This window comes from Glandiceps talaboti, chromosome 5 (assembly GCF_964340395.1).
Source record: "Glandiceps talaboti chromosome 5, keGlaTala1.1, whole genome shotgun sequence".
NCBI classification, from domain to species: domain Eukaryota; kingdom Metazoa; phylum Hemichordata; class Enteropneusta; family Spengelidae; genus Glandiceps; species Glandiceps talaboti.
This window is the reverse complement of record NC_135553.1, coordinates 15,785,857-15,807,114: the sequence shown is the minus strand read 5'-3', so window position 1 is coordinate 15,807,114 and position 21,258 is coordinate 15,785,857. Positions and strand designations below refer to the sequence as shown.

General features: G+C 35.9%; 1 protein-coding gene across 1 annotated transcript in view; it reads left to right on the top strand.

Moving 5' to 3' along the window:
- The window catches only part of LOC144435101 (DNA-dependent protein kinase catalytic subunit-like), a 68,814-nt gene that overhangs the window by 31,980 nt on the left and 15,576 nt on the right, over nt 1–21,258 (top strand). Inside the window, exons 44-72 of the mRNA XM_078123660.1 lie at nt 651–829; nt 1,422–1,590; nt 2,315–2,492; nt 2,758–2,921; nt 3,548–3,682; nt 3,919–4,038; nt 4,328–4,471; nt 4,939–5,084; nt 5,785–5,919; nt 6,498–6,606; nt 7,273–7,397; nt 7,976–8,125; nt 8,723–8,896; nt 9,437–9,737; nt 10,047–10,227; nt 10,805–11,029; nt 12,033–12,151; nt 13,192–13,323; nt 14,159–14,338; nt 14,752–14,839; nt 15,877–16,000; nt 16,567–16,705; nt 17,182–17,259; nt 18,340–18,450; nt 18,665–18,790; nt 19,392–19,490; nt 19,837–19,945; nt 20,644–20,755; nt 20,948–21,101. Coding sequence (XP_077979786.1) covers nt 651–829; nt 1,422–1,590; nt 2,315–2,492; nt 2,758–2,921; nt 3,548–3,682; nt 3,919–4,038; nt 4,328–4,471; nt 4,939–5,084; nt 5,785–5,919; nt 6,498–6,606; nt 7,273–7,397; nt 7,976–8,125; nt 8,723–8,896; nt 9,437–9,737; nt 10,047–10,227; nt 10,805–11,029; nt 12,033–12,151; nt 13,192–13,323; nt 14,159–14,338; nt 14,752–14,839; nt 15,877–16,000; nt 16,567–16,705; nt 17,182–17,259; nt 18,340–18,450; nt 18,665–18,790; nt 19,392–19,490; nt 19,837–19,945; nt 20,644–20,755; nt 20,948–21,101 — 4,206 coding nt within the window. The remainder of the gene's footprint in view (nt 1–650; nt 830–1,421; nt 1,591–2,314; nt 2,493–2,757; nt 2,922–3,547; nt 3,683–3,918; nt 4,039–4,327; nt 4,472–4,938; nt 5,085–5,784; nt 5,920–6,497; nt 6,607–7,272; nt 7,398–7,975; nt 8,126–8,722; nt 8,897–9,436; nt 9,738–10,046; nt 10,228–10,804; nt 11,030–12,032; nt 12,152–13,191; nt 13,324–14,158; nt 14,339–14,751; nt 14,840–15,876; nt 16,001–16,566; nt 16,706–17,181; nt 17,260–18,339; nt 18,451–18,664; nt 18,791–19,391; nt 19,491–19,836; nt 19,946–20,643; nt 20,756–20,947; nt 21,102–21,258) is intronic.

Here is a 21,258-nt window from a genome sequence, read left to right as displayed (position 1 = left end):
CAACCTGTTTTACATATAAAACAACCTCAGTCCATGTATGTCAATTTCAGCTATGTGCATATACCCTTTAAATCTATGATAAATTTGGTTTGGCTGACAGTAATTATAATAAGTAACTTATTTTGTAAAAAGCTCAATAAACATTCATTTATGAAATATTTGAATATTTAGAAAAATGAAGTGTCATTCTTGTACATAATTTTGTTATAGTAACTTTAGGTTTTCAGTTTTTGTAACTTAACCCACAGCCGTCCCTCCCTTCCTCCAAATCAAGTAATAACATGGTAATACTACACTGTGACAAATCGTGTCTATAAGTAACCCATTTCTCTTAGTTGCAAGTAGACTCATTCAGTCAGTCAGTCAGTCAATCAGTCAGTCAGACAGACAGACAGACACAGACATACAGACAGACAGACAGACAGACAAACACACACAAACAAACACACTCACAAACACACACAACACACACACACACACACACACACACACACACACACACACACACACACACACACACACACACACACACACACACAAACCCATCCATCCCTTCATCCAACTTGGCATGCACACAATAAAATTTAATAATTTGACATTGTCATACCTTTTCTCACAACTATATATATTAACCACCTACTCTCACATAGGTTCCAGAGAGTGCATTTGAAACACAGCTGATCTCAAAGATCGGTTGTTTGGAGTTAATGGAAGTTATTTACTCCAGACTAACAAAGGAAGAACTCAACACAACAGACTCTCAAATTAACAAGATTTACTGTAAAGACTCAGTGAAAAGTGGCAAAGAAATGACAACCAATCTAACGAGGTAAGCAACTGCAGTATCATATCCTTAAAAATTATTGCCAGATCTTAATCCCTATGACGATATCAGAAACCAGCAATCACACATTTCTTGATTTATAGTTTATACTACCTAAAATAAGGGAATGTGTAGATATATAAACCCTAAGATCAACAGAAATAGAGTAGCTTGTCAGTTATACCGCCACCTAGAGGTCACCTGTAACTATGGCATTTATCATTCTGATGGAGATCATTGACCAGAATAGAACAAGAGCTCGTGCTATTTACAAAGTTGAACTACTTGTATGTGGTAGCCTTTGTAGTCCATTTGGTCTACAAAAGTTGATGAATATCGTTTGGTATTTTCATCTGCAAAATGCATAGTACTTCCCTAAATCAATCAGTGCTTTTGCTAAGGTTGCTGAACCCGGGTAACAGAAAGGGGTAAAGAGGTTAAACTGGCTGTGTTTCCCATAGAATCTATCAAAATTTGGTGAAGAACCTCGGTAAAAATGATATGGGAACCGCGGTAGATTTTACCTACTTACCACCTTTAAAAAAACACTGAGTAATACCTATCTGATATATATACAACCATCATCATATGTTTACAGGGCAGCTCATGCATCTAAGGGTGAAGACATTCGTGGAGAGACAGTCCTAGTTGAGTTAAGACGTCAATATCACTGTGCAGCTTACAATACTTTGATTGCTGTCATATCAAGTACACAGAATGAAATCAAGTTTTACAATGGCTTTTTATTTTCAGAAAACCTAGCTAAGGTAGGTGATCACTTACTGTGATGTCAGTTACAGCCACAGACAGGTAACTGTGTGGAAGCCCTGGTGTTACTAGTCAGACTATTGTAACAGTTACAGTAATTGTCTTGGATAGATTTCAGCCATAAAACTGGACTTCATGTTTTCAAAACAACAGTACAAAACTTCCTTGTAGAAATCATTTCAAAGATATTATCTAGATGGTCCACAGTCAGCTCTGTAACAGTGAGTAGTTATAAGTCTTATGTATATCATTGAAAGTACATCATGAAAGTGGGATTGGAACATTTTCTGAATTCACAGCTATGCTACTTTGTCCAAGCAGATATGAAATAATGACAATTTGGCTTTGCCAGTGGACTAAGAAGAGTGGTCTTATGTCCATGGGATCAGGAACAAAGTATTCAATCATTTAATATGTAATGTAAATAGTCTTCAACTGTCTTCAAAGCTATTTGATACAGGTTTGATTATGATGTATAACCATTATAACCTGGCTTGATGACAATTATATCATGGCAAAGTCATGAACCTCAAATGCCCCTTTCAAACTATCAAAGCCATACTTCTGTCAATAGTTGTCGGAAGTCACATGACTGTACCGTTCTAAATACAATGACATGACAGATATTCTGTATCGGTATAATACAGGCTAGGCAAGGCCATTTGTTTGTGTTGCATTTTCATAATTAACTAATACTGGTGTCAACTATTTGAATGTTTGTAGGGCCAGTTTTGTCTGGACAACTTTGTGGACCAAGACAAACCGTACCGCTTTGAGATTGAACTGGAATCTCCCATGCAAAGAAAGAAGAAATTTGTTGCAATTCGTAAAGAAGTTAGGGATGCCAATAGAGATGAAGATTCTGAGGATTATGGTTACAGTGTGTATGGCACCACCACAGGTGTGCTTCCCATTTACTTTGTTTTTATCTCAACTGCTTCACTTTGTATAATACTCTCAATACACACATAGTAATATGAGAAAAAAAGCTGTTTCCTTCTCAAAATGGAAAACACTCCTTTTTCATTGAAAAGATACGAATAAATACACAACAAATAAATTCAGATTTCAGTACTGAAGATAAATGATTACAGATAATGAATATTAAAGTTGTGGGTGAAAACAAAGTATTGAATTTGAAATATTGGTGTATTGATTTATTTCAGGAGTACGATACTTGTCATCACAGTATCTAGCTGACAGTAGTCTCAGTGAGGCAATCAGTCAGTTTGATTTGAATAGTGGAGCCTTTGCCAGTACTATTGAAAGAGATAGAGCGTCATCATCATCCAGTGTACAGTCTGCATTAGTGAGACCAGACTCACCAAGGGTAGGTGCCCCCTCTCCCCTTAGAGTCATAGACTGCAACCATGAGCCCTGTATCACCCATACTTTGAGGCTAGATACAAATGTACACCCCTCCCCAATAAAGTCTGCATTAGTGAGATCAGACTCACCAAGGGTAGGTGCCCCCTCTCCCCTTAGAGTCATAGACTGCAACCATGAGCCCTGTATCACCCAGGCTTTGAGGCTAGGTATAAATGTACACCACCACCCCCCCCCCCCCCTTCCCCAACACAGTCTGCATTAGTGAGACCAGACTCACCAAGGGTAGGTGCCCCCTCTCCCCTTACAATCATAGACTGCAACTGTGAGACCTGTATCACCCAAAATTTGAGGCTTCGGTACAAATGTACACCACCCCCAAAGAATATACCTGCAAGTCACAGTCTAGCTGTGCAAGTAACACCTAACCTATACTGTGAAGATAGTTATCTCCTGTCCACCCATCTTGCTTTCTATACTGATGGGAATTGGTTGATTAATGGAACACTTTTTTTATGTATGTCCCTCTTCCAAGCAGCCACTACTAAGAGTACTAAATGACACCTTATTTACCAAAACAAAACGATAGTCGTATTTGTGATATTGGTATTTGTTTGATTACTTTACTAGGAACCATCAGCCATAATTAAAGGAGATTACCTTGAGATGGAAATGGATGAATTAAATCAACATGAATGTATGGCCACTATGACAGCACTGCTTAAACACATGAATAGAAATAAAATCACACCACAGGTGGAAAAGGTACAGTCTTTTTATTTTTTACGTAAGCAAAATATAACATTGGACATGGCATTGCGTCAGCTAGTAAGTTACCAGCACGTACGTTATGTACCTGATTCGATAGAAACTGACTAGAGCTGAAACCTTGAACAATTTTTTTATCCTGTTGTAATAAATACATTGAAGTGTAAACAACTGAAGGTGTATTTGTATATATGTACAATGTATGTCATGCTTCTTGGTGTGGTGTCATACAGGGAACCAAACCAACTGAGATGCCAGGATGGATGTCATCACTACATAAGAAGTTGTCAAGTTCCTCTACACACACAAATGTCAAATTGTTTATTATTAAACTGATCACCAATACAGAGGAGGTAAGAAATGAAATATGTAAAAATTGTTTGTTTGTTTGTTTGTTTGTTTTTATTCGTACATTCGTGACATTTATCTATGTAAATCTGTGAATGATAAATTCCAATGTCAGGGATTTTCTACCAGCTGATAGATGTAAAATGAAATCTTCACCAATTTGTTGTCATAGAATCTGTATATTGAATAATGCAATATCTGTATATTTGCCTAAAATTGACTGCTAATTTAAAGTATTCCATGACACGATGTGTGTAAGAATAAAGTTGGAAAATTCACTGCTATTTGTTGTAGGTTTTCCGTCCGTATGCAAGGTTTTGGTTCACGCCAATCATGGAATGGATTATTGGTGGAAAGACTGGTGGTGAAGGTATACATTACATGGTTAGAGATGCTATGGTAGCCATGTTGATGTGGGGTACAGTGGCCACACCACAGGTAAGATATGGTAGCCATTTTGATTTGGGGTACAGTGGCCACACCACAGGTAAGATATGGTAGCCATTTTGATTTGGGGTACAATGGCCACACGACAGGTAAGATATAGTAGCCATTTTGATTTGGGGTACAGTGGCCACATCACAGGTAAGACATTGTAGTGTATAATATGGGAGGGGAGAGTGTAATGTTCAAATAGATAAGAAATGGAGAAAACCAGTAAAAGTAAGACTAGTGAAATGAATAATCAGGCTCTCCTTAATCATTCATGGAGTCTGCATATAGTGTTATACCCATATATACATTGATATTCAGCTCGTCATACTTCAAGGCATTACAACTCCCTGAATGTTGTTTTCTAAAAAAATTCAGGTCTTGCTCAAATATGCATTTATTTTAATACTCAGTCAGATATATGACATTCTCAGATATCGACTCTAAGCTAATATTTCTATTTAATAATACAGGAAGGAGAGAGGATGTTAGCAAGTCGAGTGATGGAATTCTTGATGCATAATACACACCATAACAATAGACAGGTACTTCGTAATAATCTGGAGTTGGTAAAGACCGTGGTAGAACTGTGGAAAGATTGTATTGAAGTCCCATCCAGGTATGTTTGTTAGTTACAGTGGATTTGTAATACAAAGTTGTAACACTGAAGTAAAGCACTTTCTCTATATGCTACAGTAACACTCATTTATAACATTCATATCAAGTGTAAAAGTATACTGTTTCAATTGGTTTATTTACAAGCCTAGCAATAGTAGCATGTGGCCTTTCTAATGTGTTCAATTAGCAAATGAAACAGTATACTTTTACACTTGATATGAAAGTTATAAATGGGTGCTATAAATGATCGTGGTACATTCACTTTCCAAAAACACTTTACTTTGGTGTTATGGGGTGTACCATTCACCAGTTCTGTTTGATATAACCACTCAGAAATCAATAATAAACTACACATGCTGCACTTTAATAGCACAATTGCAATTTATAGCTACATTTAGTCTGACTGAAATAAACCATTTAAGGATGAGATGCATGTTCATTTGAGAATTTTTGCTTTTTATTTTTTTTTTTTTTACTCATTAACCTTCATGGTATGTTCCATAATTTGGTTAAAAGGCTTTTTGAAAATCGTTCACCAATAAATTTGATAGGAAAAAAATTACATACTCTCTAACACGTGTGTTTTATATAATGTTCTATAGTTTCTATATGTATGGCAGCTATTATTTTGTGATTTTATAATGTAATGGTGACTGTAAAAATCAGTAAACTTTGATCAAGTATTTGCATTTATTTTACAGGGTTATCTTTGAATATTTCTCATGCAAAGATGATGCCAAGGGTAAAGAGAATTCCACTGGTATTCAGTTACTGGGTGTGATTCTTGCCAATAAACTACCACCGTACAGAGAATCATGTGGAATTGATAAAATCAGGTGCGTATCTTTTTTATTCAATATACAAGTACCCTTGACTATTTATACAATTAAATATTTATTAACGTATGTTATTAATTAAAATTATCTATCTTAAAACATTTGTCACAGTGATAGTTTGTAATGGTTTCAACATTTTCTGGAATTATTTTTAATTTAGAATAATTAATAAATAAATTGCACATACTACAAAACACTTAGTATTAACTTGGCATTCAAATGTCTATTCTAGGTTCTACACTACACGCAGTACTAAGTTGGCATTCAAATGTCTATTCTAGGTTCTACACTACACTCGGTACTAACTTGGTATTCAAATGTCTATTCTAGGTTCTATACTACACTCGGTACTAACTTGGTATTCAAATGTCTATTCTAGGTTCTACACTACACTCAGTACTAACTTGGCATTCAAATGTCTATTCTAGGTTCTACACTACACTCAGTACTAACTTGTCATTCAAATGTCTATTCTAGGTTCTACACTACACTCAGTACTATAAACTTGGCATTCAAATGTCTATTCTAGGTTCTATACTACACTCAGTACTAACTTGGCATTCAAATGTCTATTCTAGATTCTACACTACACTCAGTACTAACTTGGCATTCAAGTACAAAGATGTATATGCTGCAGCAGCTGAGGTTGTAGGGATGATTATGAAGTACATGGCAGACAAAGAAAAAGTAAGTCTTTAGTCTGTGTTTGTAACTCAATACATTGCAAAAAAGTTTTCAAATGTGTAAAAAAAAAAAATTGTTATTGTACATACAATAACAAACATTTTAACACACTTATAAATCTTTTAACTTACAATCAAGGACTTAGCATATGATGTTTGACGTTGATTTTTCAAGTAGGAAGCCATGATAAAATTGTTTCATAAATTAAAAATCTAAAATAAATACCAAATCCTCATCCATATGGCCACTTTTAACATCGTGATATCTGATTGTGATAGAAATGTTAACCATCAGAACGGAAATCAGGAGATTAATGAATTATCTCTGTACAGTAAAACTTTTGGCAAAAAAATTGAAACAAATCATTAGTATCTAAAATTACTGTATTCATGAAAAGATATGGTTGAAATAGTTTCTATTCTTGATGCATATTTAGCCCCCTTCGGGAAGTGCTTGAGGGGGAAAGGCTAAATTAATACAATTTGCTCTTGGCATACTGCCATACATACTTCCTGGTGCAGCCATATTGCTGACATGCAATCACCAATTTCTTTCAAACCTGGCACAAAAGTGACATTCTACATAGGTCACATGCACATCACTGCTTTACAGAGTGCAAATTTAGAAAAGACAGACACTACATTGTTTGATATGTGTTTTATCACCAAGGTTACAGAGGGTACTTTCCATAATGTAGTCGAGAAAGAAATAGCCGTGCTGCATGCCTCAAGACCTGAAGTGTTTATTACAGATATTTACAAAATACAGTTACACTACCCATCATTTGCTGACAGGTAGGATTTCTTCACTGCTGCCTTGTTTGTTTTTCAATCATAATTCTGTGTATCTCAAAGGTATTAGTGACTTCATGCATGGTTGCAAAGATTTACAAGTTGACAACTTGGATAATTCTTGTAATTATCTACTGTTTCATTTTGCTAAATTGGAAATGTGAATAAACTAAGTATAGGATGTACAGTGGTTATTTGTAGTTGACAATACAAATTAGAAATCAGGTTGTCAGGGATGGATAGCGGATGGGGGTTGGGGGTTGGGGGGTGATAACCATGTTCCCATCCATAACCTAACCCAAACCGTAAGTCCTGAGCTTGATACAAATGTATATCTTGTGTTGATATTCTCAGCCTAAGACTGGTTGAATTGTCTGTATATTTAGCTTTCATCTTTTACCCAACATTATGGAGTAGATTTAGGCTGTTTTACTTTGGATGTGTAAGATTCTTAAAATGCTTAAAACATAAATGACAAGACATGACCACATATCTATCAATTTAAGCAACATACTCAAAACAATTGTTTTGTTGAAACGTCACGTCTGAAATCTTTAGTTCTGCATTTCCATTGTTGATAGGTTTGTGAACAAGCTGTTCTTTATGTTACCAAAGCTGCATGGTCAACCTAAAAGTAATGCCTTGGAGGTCCTTCTAAGTAGAGTTGATCATACTGACAATGTCTTCCTTGAAATGAAGAACAAAGGAATACTGGAACTGCTCAGACACAGGTAAGACTCCTTAATTTAATTATCTTTGATTGTAGGACTCCTTAGTTTATGTTTGATTGTAAGACCCCTTAATTTATGTTTGATTGTAAGACTCTTTAGTCTGTACTTGACACTCTTAGTTTGTACCTTGTAATAAAACTCCTAACTTTATGCTTGATATTAAGACCTTACAGTGTTTGCTTGACATTAAGACCCCTTAGTTAGTCAGCTTGAGACTTGAAACATTAGCATGGGACATCCAAAACCTGGCTCTCGAAGCACAAGATGGAGACCACTTTAGTATGTCTTTATTACAACCCTTGTAATTGGTACTTGATATGCATTGAGACTTCCAAATTCTTGGTAAACTTGGTATGCATGAAATTGAGAATTACAGCTGTTACGGTACACCTTCATTTGAGCCAAACATATAACCTATAGTGTACAAAGTAAAAACATGACTGCTAATATTATAGTACATGCATATAGGGTTTTTAATTCAGTGTAATCTCTGAAGGAAATATAAAATTTAGTACTATATTTTGGTGTGTAGTACAAGAACGAATAATGTAAGTGTAGCAATTTCTGATACAGCCGTGATCTTTACTCTTATTACAGAGATGAGTCCATACAACATATGTCTTTGAAGATTGTCAATGAAATGTTGAAGAAACTAAAAGAGGCGGAACTGTTGTACTTAATGCCTGGAGTGACAGCTGTTATCACCAACCCTAGTCCTGTATGTAGAGAAACTATGTATGATATTCTAATGTGGATTTATGATAATTACAAGTAAGTTGATTAAAGTTTATTACTAAATTAATGTGATATACCGTGCCGAGTTTTCCATTAGTACTTGAATGTGTGTACTATAATAATAATAATAATCTTTATTTATACTGGATAGTTCTTTAAGCATATAACACTTGTCTCCCAAGAAGTCCAGTGAGGACCATCCCTCGTGGGTTCAGTGTTAATGCAGGAGGAAACCGGAGTACCCGGGGAAAACCTGCGTTGTTCGGTAGAGTTAAACTTACTTACGTAAATTTAATCGAACCCTGAATGGGGGTTCGAACCCCGACCGCAGTGGTAAGAGGCAAGTGGTTTAACCACTCGTCCACCGACAACCCAAATACTATATTTTTTACATAGCATCAATTGTGGTGGTGTGACTGCTACAATTTTTGCATGGTTTACACCACATATAGATGTGTCAATGTCATACTTTTGAATGTTCATATAGGGGCGGGGTGGGATGGGGTGCGGAGGTTGGCCTAAATGAATAAAGTGTGTCATTACTTGTTTGGAGATTATTTAATATCACTTTTACAGGGAAGAGGAATCAGACACAGCTGCTGAAATCCTGAGTATGACCAAAGAGTGCCTTCTACAGGGTTTATCCGATGACGAGTCTTACCTACGTCTTCGCGTTAGTAATTTCTGGAGTCACGAGACACGTTTACCAACTGGTACCCTGGACAGAATGGTTTCTATGTTAGGCTGTATGTACTCTAGTAGTACTGAGAACAACTTCCTCAGTTACTCCACCAGTCTGCTTCTAGAAATGACGTCTAAAAGTCCAGATTACAAGAGAGAAGTCTTTGAACATCCACTATCTGAGTGTAAATTTGAAGTAAGTAGTACACTTTTAGAGTTAGGAAAAGTTGTGAAAATGTAGTAATTTGGTACAAGTGTGAATTGAGCACTGACTGACTATTGATATACCTTACTAAGATTTCTGAGTACAATCATTTATTTTGATCATGATACACAGAAACTATGACAACAAAGACATTTTTGATGATATTTCAGTTCATTAGATGGCATAAAGTAAAATCATCAGGTAACTAGTAAGAGAATTAGTGTTTGAAGAAATACATTGTTAACCTTCAATTTTAACTCCTTTTATTGCCATGATTATAATTTCTGTTTTCTGGTTTAGGACTATAGGGTAGACCATTCCTGGCAGCGTCGTCATGCAGCCATCTCTACACCTATGTTTGTAGACACTCAGGCTACTCAGTCACCTACTGGAATGTCATCACAGAGTGTTGGCGACAATATGTCTCACCAAGTCAGAGCTACGCAAGATGTACAACAGTTCACTGCAACACAGGATGTAGGTAAGTGTATCTACAGTCAGGACCATGCAAGATGTACAACAGTTCACTGCAACACAGGATGAAGGTAAGTGTATTTGTAGTCAGGACCATGAAAGATGGACAACAGTTCACTGCAACACAGGATGTAGGTAAGTGTATCTACAGTCAGGACCATGCAAGATGTACAAGAGTTCACGGCAACACAGGATGTAGGTAGGTGTATATAGAGTCCAAGCTATGCAAGATGTAGAACAGTTCACTGCAACATCTTTCATAACAGCAGATGAATACATACATCACTGTACAACTCCTTTAGAACTTAATATCAAATAATAAGTCATGCATTGTAATACTTCATTTTAAATTGGGAATTGACAGAATACTGTTCTTCCAGCATTGCAGTTAGACTATAAGATGTCTTGTGTTGACCAACATGTGAGGACGGTCTATCATGGACTACATCCCCACAGGTTCATTCCAAAACGCCTTTGGGGCAACATCTCCATCATTTCCAAATGACAGATAAAACATTCACGTTGTAATGTCAAATGACTAATTTCACAATATTGTGTCTTTCCTCTCTGTATTAAACCTGTAGATGCTGCAGCCAGCAGGAAGAGTGCCTACAATTGGTTGACAGGTAGTCAGGACACGTTTGCTGAATTCTCGGCCACTTCTGGCACTGAAACCCAGTCATCTCTGTTGTTCACTGTGGGGACATCTAAAAAGAAAACACTGACTAAGAAACCAGGCAGACCTGTAGGACCAGGATTTGGTAAAGATAAAATGGGTGGTGGTAAAGACCAGACTGATAGTGCTGAAGGTATAGTCATTGTATACTTAGTCGGTTTGGATGACTTTGAATGAAAATGATGTCAGAAATATGAAAAATAATTATGGCATGCATGACTGATGAATGAATTTAGGGACTATCGCACAATGTCGCACAAACTTAGGACAAACCCCCCCCCCCCCCTAACAAAAATTCACAAGTGCGACATCGATACTTTAATATATGATGTAGACCATGATGAAAATTGTAGTGGTCACACCACTACAAGCGATGCAATGTAAAAACATGGTGGTAACACTGTCTGAAACCCAGCACTGTATATCACATTAGTAGTAAAGTATAATTTACTTGATATCAACATCTCTGTAGTAAACACAGAACCTGTTATCATTGAAGGCATGAAAGTTTTTGAAATTTGGTTAGAAGTGCGAAAATGAAGTTCAGCAATAACATTGACGCCAGACCCCCTTCCTCTCCTATAAAACAAACAAAGTTTGTTTATTGAGTTTGTGTGACATTGTGCGATTGTCCCTTTATGTGTCGTCCAATTGGTTGATGTGACTGACGTACATTTTGTACTCATACCTTGTTCACTAGAAAGAAGATAATGTGCTAAGTGCTTCATCTTAATTTGTCAACCCGTTCTTAAGTAAAACAATATTTCTTTGGTTCAAAATATTTCCAGGTGTCACATGATGCAAAGTTGTCTGAAAAAGTTGTTGCAATCAACCTGACTACCACAGTCATTTTTGAATTCTGAACCCAAATCATCTGATTCATTTATTTTACAAGAAATAAGAAATATCTGCAAATTTTACCAGGTGTCCCACTGTCTGTTAACGGGATGCTAAATCTGAAACTAAAAAGACTGTAAGCAAAAGTTAAAAAATGTTGAATACAGTCAACTTGGATTAAGAATACATTACTGATAGTAACTAAAATTTTATCATTTTTTTTGTATAAATTAGACCATAAATGTCCCATTTTATATTTCGCTGTTAAACAACATTCCATTATCAACATTTTAAAGCAGATAGTAGCAGCCAAGCAGACAAAGAAATCTTGAGATTAAAGAGAAGATTTCTGAAAGACCAAGAAGCTTCAAGATCTTTCTTTGCAAAGAGAGAAGCAAGACTGAAGAAGATGAGAGAGGTAAATAAAGGGGTAATTCTGAGACTGTGATAAAGTTTGATAGTGTCAGAGATTGTATCTACAATGATTTATATCAGTTTTACAGAAAAGTACTGTCAGCGATAAGATTTGAAAGTTACTGTGTAACAGTAATAATTAGTTCTTGTAACACAACCAAAGGTTTGAAGATCTTATTACTTACTAGTACTGGTAATGTTTCACTTGTTCAGATCAACAGGCTTTGTCAAGACTGTCTGTTTGCTGTCTTTACCACTAGGCAGGATAGTGACAATGACATAGTTATAGAGGTGACGTTATTGGTACACCCACTCATCCCTGTTCATGGTGTTGCCCACCCTTGTCTTCTGATGTGGCAAGTCTCAAGTTTGCCAGGATAACCTATCCCATTCTGTGTTGATGATATTTGCAGAGGTCCAAGCGATACAAGAACTAATTATTATAATTATTTTTACCAACCTGATGACCACATTTAAGGATACATGTTTTGAAAAACTTTGCTTATTTTCTGAATCCTCCAATTGTATTACTCTAGATATAGAAGTAATACATTTTTCTGAATTGCTTTAATATAGCAGAGACACTTTCCAGCTTGATCTAGGCAGAAGTCTTTTTTTCAGAATCAAATTACCACAACATCAGTATTCAAGATTTTAGGGTTACGGTAAAAGTTATTTTCAACTCTCTTGTATATGAGTTTTACTACTGTACAGTAACTACAACCCTTAACACCAAAGTAAAGCATTTTATGTATGTACCACAATTGTTTATAACATCCATATCAAGTGTAAAAGTATACTTTTTCATTTGCTAATTGACCACTTTAGAAAGACCACATGTTTGTAAGCTTGTAAATAAACCAATGGAAGTAGTATACTGAATGTACACTTGATATGAATGCTATAAATAAGTGTAGCACATAGAGAAAAAACTACTTTACTTCAGTGTTACTTGTTGTCTAATATATACTATATATATACTTTTCAATAGATGTAATATTAATAGCAGCAGAAATCATGACTCTAAATTTTACTTTTTGACAGGATATACAAAAAGAACAAAAATTGAGAAGACACAATATGGTGACTTTGTACAGAAGCTATCGTCAAGGTGACCTGCCTGATATCCAGATCAAACATATGTATCTGATAGCACCACTACAGGCTCTAGCCCAGGTAATGGTCATTGTATGCCTTATTAAGCAGAAGTAAATGAACAACTTTGTACAAATGTTAAATGAACTTTTGATATTTTTTTCCTCAAATTCATGTTTTGATTGATTCGCAAACACACCATCTGCTCCATAGCTTTGATAGATGGTTAATATGTTTCTAGCAAGCCCATCCCAGTGTTGTAATTTATATATCAAAACACGTTTCAATACTTTGAATTCATAATTTTGTATCAACAAATGCATAATTTACACCCACAACTAACTCAAGGTGAACAGTATATACTGAATTTGGTTGATATCACAACATACACACAGACTCAAGTTTTAAAGGCCCAAATTTCAATCCCAGGTTCTCACAGCAGTGCTTATCTTATCAGTGAAGTCATAAGGATTAGATAAGGATTATTCTCGGTTCTGTAATTTTTCTAAAGCTTTATTAGACAACTGTTTCACATCTAAATTTTTATCGTAATCTAAACTGGGCCTATATTACAGCTTATATATTACAATATTTAGTTTGTAGTCTGTAGTTGTTCAACGGATAGTTTGAGTGTCCATTAGGATGCAAAGATTGTGAAATAAACTTTTGACTTGTAATAGATGATCTGAGGATGACATACTTTTGTCATGACAAATACACATCGCATTTTGCGTGAAAAGTTTATCAAGACAAGTGCCTATTGAGTTTTACATTTAAAGTCTGTCAAGACAAGTACATAGAGTTTTTAGTCATTGGTTGTTGTTTTTTTTATCATAACAACTGTTAATATTTTGATATCTTGTAATGTATGAGTGTGTATTTCACCATTAAGTATATTTTTCTCTCCTCATTTCAGAGAGATTCTACTGTAGCACGTCAGTTGTTTAGTTCCTTGTTCTGTGCCGTCTTTGATCAAATAGAGGAAGTGAAGACAGAGAGAGAAAGTCAGGAGATGATTGAAGATATCAACAAACATCTCAATCTTATGTTTAGTAATTCTACCCAGTATTTCTCTCCATTCATTGGCTGTATTCAGGTAACTAAGTTGTCACCTTTGAACTGTGACCCATGACCCTTTCCCAGATAGTTGCTATATTCAAGCAGTCGCCTATGAACTATTTGTATGACCCTTGCGTTAACTTAAAATGTCTTTGAGAATTTCACATAATTCCTTTATTGGCATATACTCTTTACAATGCAATTGAACCATATACTCCAAGCTTGATATATGAGAGCCGTTGGCCTTTAATCAGATATGTAAAACTGAAATACTTCAAATAATTGATGAATTAGATCATACGAATACACAAGTTAGGTACAATGTAACCTTTGTCTATTTTAACTGTCAGCTTGTAGCAAAGTTTTGGACCATTTCTTTGTTTACGTTCATTGTAGCAGTAATATTTCAAACTTGACTTTGATACTTACCATATTGATTTGTATCTGTAGGATATTGCTTATCGGAACTGTAAACGTATTTCACTGGATGCCCAGAATATCAGTACAACAGCTCTTATCAGCCAACAACAGCCCCTTGGTAAGAGTCTTGACCCATCTCCCCTTTCTGCACTTAAATATGGTGGGGTCCTCTTGTTTTATCACCCAACTGCCAACATCAGTTGAAACATAGAGTAGGGTGAAAGACTGAGGGGTGGTCATCAGTGTATCCTCAATTTGTTTCAATGTGTCTTCATTGGGGGGTAGGCTGCAATATTGTGAGTGAACCGGTAAGGAATATTCAAGATCAGGGCTAATTTTCAATCCCTGGTGAGTGTCTCGACACTTCCAATGTGTATAAAGCCACATTGTCACTAATACAGTCCCCAAAAATCAATTTCAAAAATACAGTGACAGATTTTTTCCTGAATATTCATAATACTGTAGTCCAACATTAGGAGATCAAAAATATGTAATACTCAGTCTTCAAAGTGACAGTTTCATAAGTACTCTGTAAATGTGTTCAGTCGAAGTCATGTTGCATATTTAGATGTTATTCCCCAATATATTCCTTCATTCAGCCAAGGAAAATACGAGTGACCTAAGGAGCCTTTGTCACTACGAGTTTCTAGACAAGTAGTGACAACCCTTAGGTCACAAGTATTTTCTGACTGAATGAGGAAAAATATTGGAGAATTACATAATTATACCACCACCAGTGATATCAAAGAAAAATCAGGGAAACTAATGGCAATTTTTAACGTTAATATTTCGAACACGAACCAGTGACATAGAGTTGTTGTGATGTAGAACGACCAGAGTATATATTACATGTTTGCCTTATATGCATGGTATAATCATAGACAGTGGAGGGGGTATAATGAGTGTCATCCTAATCTGACTTTAAGTTTGTAACACCATGATGGTAAATGACTGCTGTGCAAATGACTAAACCTGCTATTCAGTAAAGATGGCATCTATACATCTCAAAATGTATGTAAACTGACCCTGTTGATATGCCACTACACTACCTATGTCAGACAAGATTTACAGACTATAAGTAGTGATGTATAACTAATAGCTTTGTTTTAATAGAGAGAGAAAAACGTGTACTTGAAGGTTTCAAAATCATTACAGGTGTGTTGTTACTTGAAGAGTACTTAGTACAGAAATCTGGAGATGAAGAAAGGAGTCGTAAAAGAGCCAGGGGAGCTTCTACACCTGTATCTCAAGAAATCAGTACATGGATTGAATTGGCAAGGTAAGACACAACAATATATAGTTCAGATGTATATTACTTAACAGTGTCTTTCTGAGGTTGAGGGGTCCTGGTAATGGAGGGGGGTGGTGGGGGTGGGGGCTTAAAAATCTTTGGAACTTGGGAAGATTTTAAATACTTTATACCACCCTTGACAAACTACTGCAAAAGCAAAAGGCAATTTCAATAGGGAACTTGCAAACCCGCCATGTTGAATGTTGCATCCTGGGAAATGTGATAATAAAAACTAATGAATTATATTGTAAACAATACTGTTACATTCTTTACAACCACAAATGATCAATTCATAGCTACCCTGACCATTGTGGGAGGTTTGTTTTATCGGTAGCTCCAGATTAGGTATTAACTATAACCACTGGTAATCCCATAGTCCTTTGCATCTGAGCATGCTCAGTCTGGATTGCAAGTTCCCTATTTCATTGTGAGTGACTGAATCACTGGACTATGAATAAAATATACAAGTACATACTTACTTTGTATTAACTTGTTGACATTGTAGGTCTTTCGTGTGTATTTTAATTTTAAATGTTTGATATATGTACCTACAGGATATACAAAAATCTTGACAACTTCGATGTTCTGTGTGGGATATTTAGTGGCAAGATTGGAACACAGAGTATCACTAGGGAAGCCTTGGAAGCAGAAGCCAGTGGAGATTTTCAGAAAGCTGCTAAACTGTATGATCAGGTAAACCAAAGATGGATAGTATGCAAAAGAGGTCATGAATATGCAAATTGAAAATAAATCATGATGGTCAGGAAAAACACAGATGGTATGCAAATGATATAAATTATTATGCAAAAAAATATCTAAAATCAGGTACATTGTACAATATAAATAAAGGTTACACATATGATACAAATGTAAGAAAGTATTGACAACCAGTAGCTATTACATTAGAAGCTTAATGTTATCCACCATCAGCATTGAAGGCTAAAATATTGTCCCAAAGTCTAACAATTCTACTTGACTTTTCTGAAATGAGTAACAAAGCAAATAATTGCAATAAATGCCTAATATACTACCATCAAGAAATCTTGTTGAATAAATACTAAGAAATAAAAAACATTCCATGGCAAGTGACTGTCGGTAGTGTCAAGCCTGCATAAAGTAGCTATTTATATGATGTATATGTACGTTAATTTTGTTGTTATTTGTCTTAGGCATTAGGGACTACTGAATGGCAAGATAACAGACCTGAACAAATTGAAGAAGATTTATGGGATGACTGTAGACTACAGGTAATTATAATGTATTACAGTTTCAACACTGGTAATCCAGCCTTCGTTTTACTAAGTTGGACGCAAACTAAATATATCCTTCTTCAGTGGGGTAGATTACCCAAGTGGGTGATAGCGGTTCCTCTGTTGTGCAATTCTAATTACCCTGTGATCAACAGTGTAAACATTGGCAGTCCCAAAACAGCACTTCCAGTTCATGGAACTCTAAATAAACTAGTTTTCAGAGACACCTCCCTACTGAGACTATAATTAAACCAACGGCCATCCAATAGCTAATCACTGTTGTATCAACATGTTGCCACAATAGTTTTAGTTTGTGTCTATCTTATTGAAAACTGAAGGCTCAACTACCAGTGTAATATTCATACAAACAACACATTCACTTTAACCATAGACATCGGAGGGTCCCCTCCACTGTCTATGGTTTAACTTCATTATTTGGGATATTGTTATTAGGGTATTTACAAAGACTTATGGCAAGAGATCTTTCTCTCACATTATCCCTACATCATGGAACAATCTTCCTTTCGATCTCCGTCACTCCAAGTCTCTTACATCCTTCCACTGTTCTCTCAACACCTATCTCTTTAAACATTAGTCTCAGCCTTCTTCAATCACCTAGTATCCAGTGTCTGTGAAGCCATATTTCCTCTTACCATACAGTAATTTTCTTTCCATTTATTTCTGCACCTTGAGCTCTGCTTGCAGAGATTAGTCTCTCTATAAATCTTCTTTATTATTGTTATCGTTGCTAACAGTTTTGTTCAATTTGGTAGATTGTCAGTCTTTAATCCAGTGTATCAAAATGTTAACTGTTAATTAGTTAGTGTGTTTACCTATTACCAGTAAAATAACATGGTCACATCAATTCAATAAAGTCAGGTACATAATTTTAAGGAGATATTCTCTCCCCTCCCCCCCCCCCCACCCCCACCCACCCAAAATTATACAGAAAAACACAAACTTTTGTAAAAAGCAAATATTGTACTATCTACATTGCCCCTTGTATCTCAGAAATGATAACTAAGTATCAAGATGATTCATGCTTGAATACTTAATATATTATCTTGTTCATTTCAGTGTTATGAGCAGCTGACCAACTGGAACAAATTAGAAGAATGTGCTACAGTGAATATAGATGACAACAGTCCAGCTGATTTAGAGAAGATCTGGAGTGATACCTATTATCAGGTTTGACAGTTGTCCTGTTCAAACACACACATATATACACACACATACACACATGCACACATGCACGTGTGCACACACATACACACCCATAATCAGTGGTAGCCTGAGTCGGCTACCACCTGCATGACAAGAATTTGTAGTCTTTGGACACTGGACTACTGTTAATTTTGAACCCTATCTATCAATGTAACAAGAATTTACTCTCTGTTTTCAGGAGCACTATTTACCATATGTTATCAGAAGCAAATTGAAATTATTGTTAGAAGGTGAAGATAATCAAGACTTGCTGACATTTATTGATAATTCTATTCGGCATAGGGAAAGAAAAGCACTACTTGAGGTAAGTAAATCATTGTACATAAACACTTATGACATGATATTTTGGTGGTGGCAATGAATTAGAAATACTGGTAACCACATTTTTAGGTTTCCATCCTCTATGTACAAAATGTACATGTCCACCTTGCTCACACTGGATTGACTCAAATTTCCTTCTCAATATAAAGTTTCATGTAAATTATATGTTGTACATTTGCTCAATGTTGAAATTCAAAAAATGGGTCGCCGTTTCTAGGTTATACACATGTAGTCGATTCATTTCGGGAATATCCTTAAACATGGCCTTCAGGTCGGTAAAACACTGTTACAGTAATAACACATTCTTGTACTACGACCAAGGTTCTTATTACGTACGAGTAATGTTTCAGCAGTTCAGGTGAGCAGTTCACACTGCCTAGCGGTAAGGCCAGCAAACAGACAGTTTTGACAAAGCCTGTCACCCAGAACAGGTCTTACTTGTAAGTAATAAGAACTCTTGGTCATATGGTACAAGAATGTATTTAAATTTATTACCATTTCAGGAATGTTTCATAAAACAAACTATTTGCAATGACCACCATCATCGATTCATGGGCTCAACTTTGTCTCTCTTTTTTTTTCAGAATCGTTATTGTGAAGAGTTAGCAATGTTGTATCTACGTCAGGATGACCATGACAGAGCCAAGTATTACACAGCTAACTGTATTCAAACTTTCCTGGAGGTAAAAGAAATAGTATTTATTTTATGACCCTTTCCTATGTTGTGCTAAAATATATTGTTATTACGATGGCAATACTTCACATTCATTTTGTTTTCTGTAATTACACATCCGGTCTGGCAGCCTGGTGATAACATGTGCGATTTAGCTGTCGCATGTCATTTGTTGGGTTTACTTGGTTGATTTAATGTATGTTACAGATACTGCATGCAGAGGTATGTGGGAAGAGTGTCTTCCACCTATCACCTAATCAAGTGTTAATGACAATCATACATTAGATGTTTAATGTTATTGGTAATATACTTAAACCAATATCTGATTTGTGTTGTATTTTCTATTTTCAATGTAGGACTGGTCAGGTACAGATACTCTACTGGCATCCATTCGTTCATCTAAACTTCAGAGTCTGCAAAAGTTAGCTGAAATGCAGGAATTCCTAAGTTTTATCACCAAAGAGAGTAAGTCCTTTTAAATATATTTACCTTCTTTTCAGTAGGACTTCCATCTCATGAATATTATACTCTATGTTCTATGAAGTCAATAAGTGAAGAATAGCATATATTAACCAGTGTATACGGAGGTCCAATCTATCAAAGTTTACCAGGTATTTTCCCAGGAATCAATACCAAAATTTGGATATGAGGTATTGTGATCCATGCTTGATTTCCCCTTCTGTTACTGGTGATCTTAGACCTTAAAAAACACTGATTTAACACATACACACACGCGTGCACGCACACACGCACACACACGCACAAACACACACACATGCACGCATGTGCGCACACATGCATGCATGTAAACACATACACACGCGCGCATGCATGCACGCACACACACACAGACATGCACGCATGTGCGCACACAGACATGCATGTAAACACATATGTGTGCGTACACACACATGCACGCACGCACACACACACACACACACACACACACACACACACACACACACACAACCTCTCAATGGGTCATGAATAATCCAAATGATAACTTTAACTGACAACTGACATGTACAAAACTGTGCAGGGTATGAAAATAAGCTTTTAGGCTTACTATGGCTGATATCAGGCATGGTTTACATACACATGTATCACTCTAACCTTACTGAGGACTTTTGGTGAGAATTCTACTACATGTACTTTTGTTGCAGGAGACTTCGATGATCAGAGGCTAGTTACAGAGTTGATAGATAAATGGTCAAAGAGATTGCCAGATGTGAAGAAAGATAGTATTAAGATATGGGATGATGTAGTCACAAACAGGTGAGAATGTGTAACTTAGATTATGACTGTAGTTGGTTGTTGGTTGTTTTTGGGGAAATATGTAATTTTTCTCTTTCTTTTTAATGCCAGGGACATTTAATGTTTTCAAATCTTAGCAAAAACTCTACTCAAGTCCAAGGAAATGATTATTAATTTTATTTTAAGTTTATGTTCTGTTCATTTTTCCAATAGATGTTTTTATCTAGAGAAGGTGTTAGAGAAAGCCGATGTAACCCAGACTGACTCAGAGTCTATGGAAGTAGATGAGGATATTTCGCTGTTTGATAGATGTAGTAGAGAAAAGATAGCCATGCAACTCAAGTTAGGTGACAGTGCTCTACAACAGGTTAGTATTCACTTTGTCTGTGAATCAATAGACAGACTCTGAATCTGAAGATAGTTTTAATATAGCTAGATCCAATGTCTGAGACTTAGGGAGCACATTTATCAAATATTGGCAATGTCATCACACACAAATGAATATAATATACAGTTGTATTCTG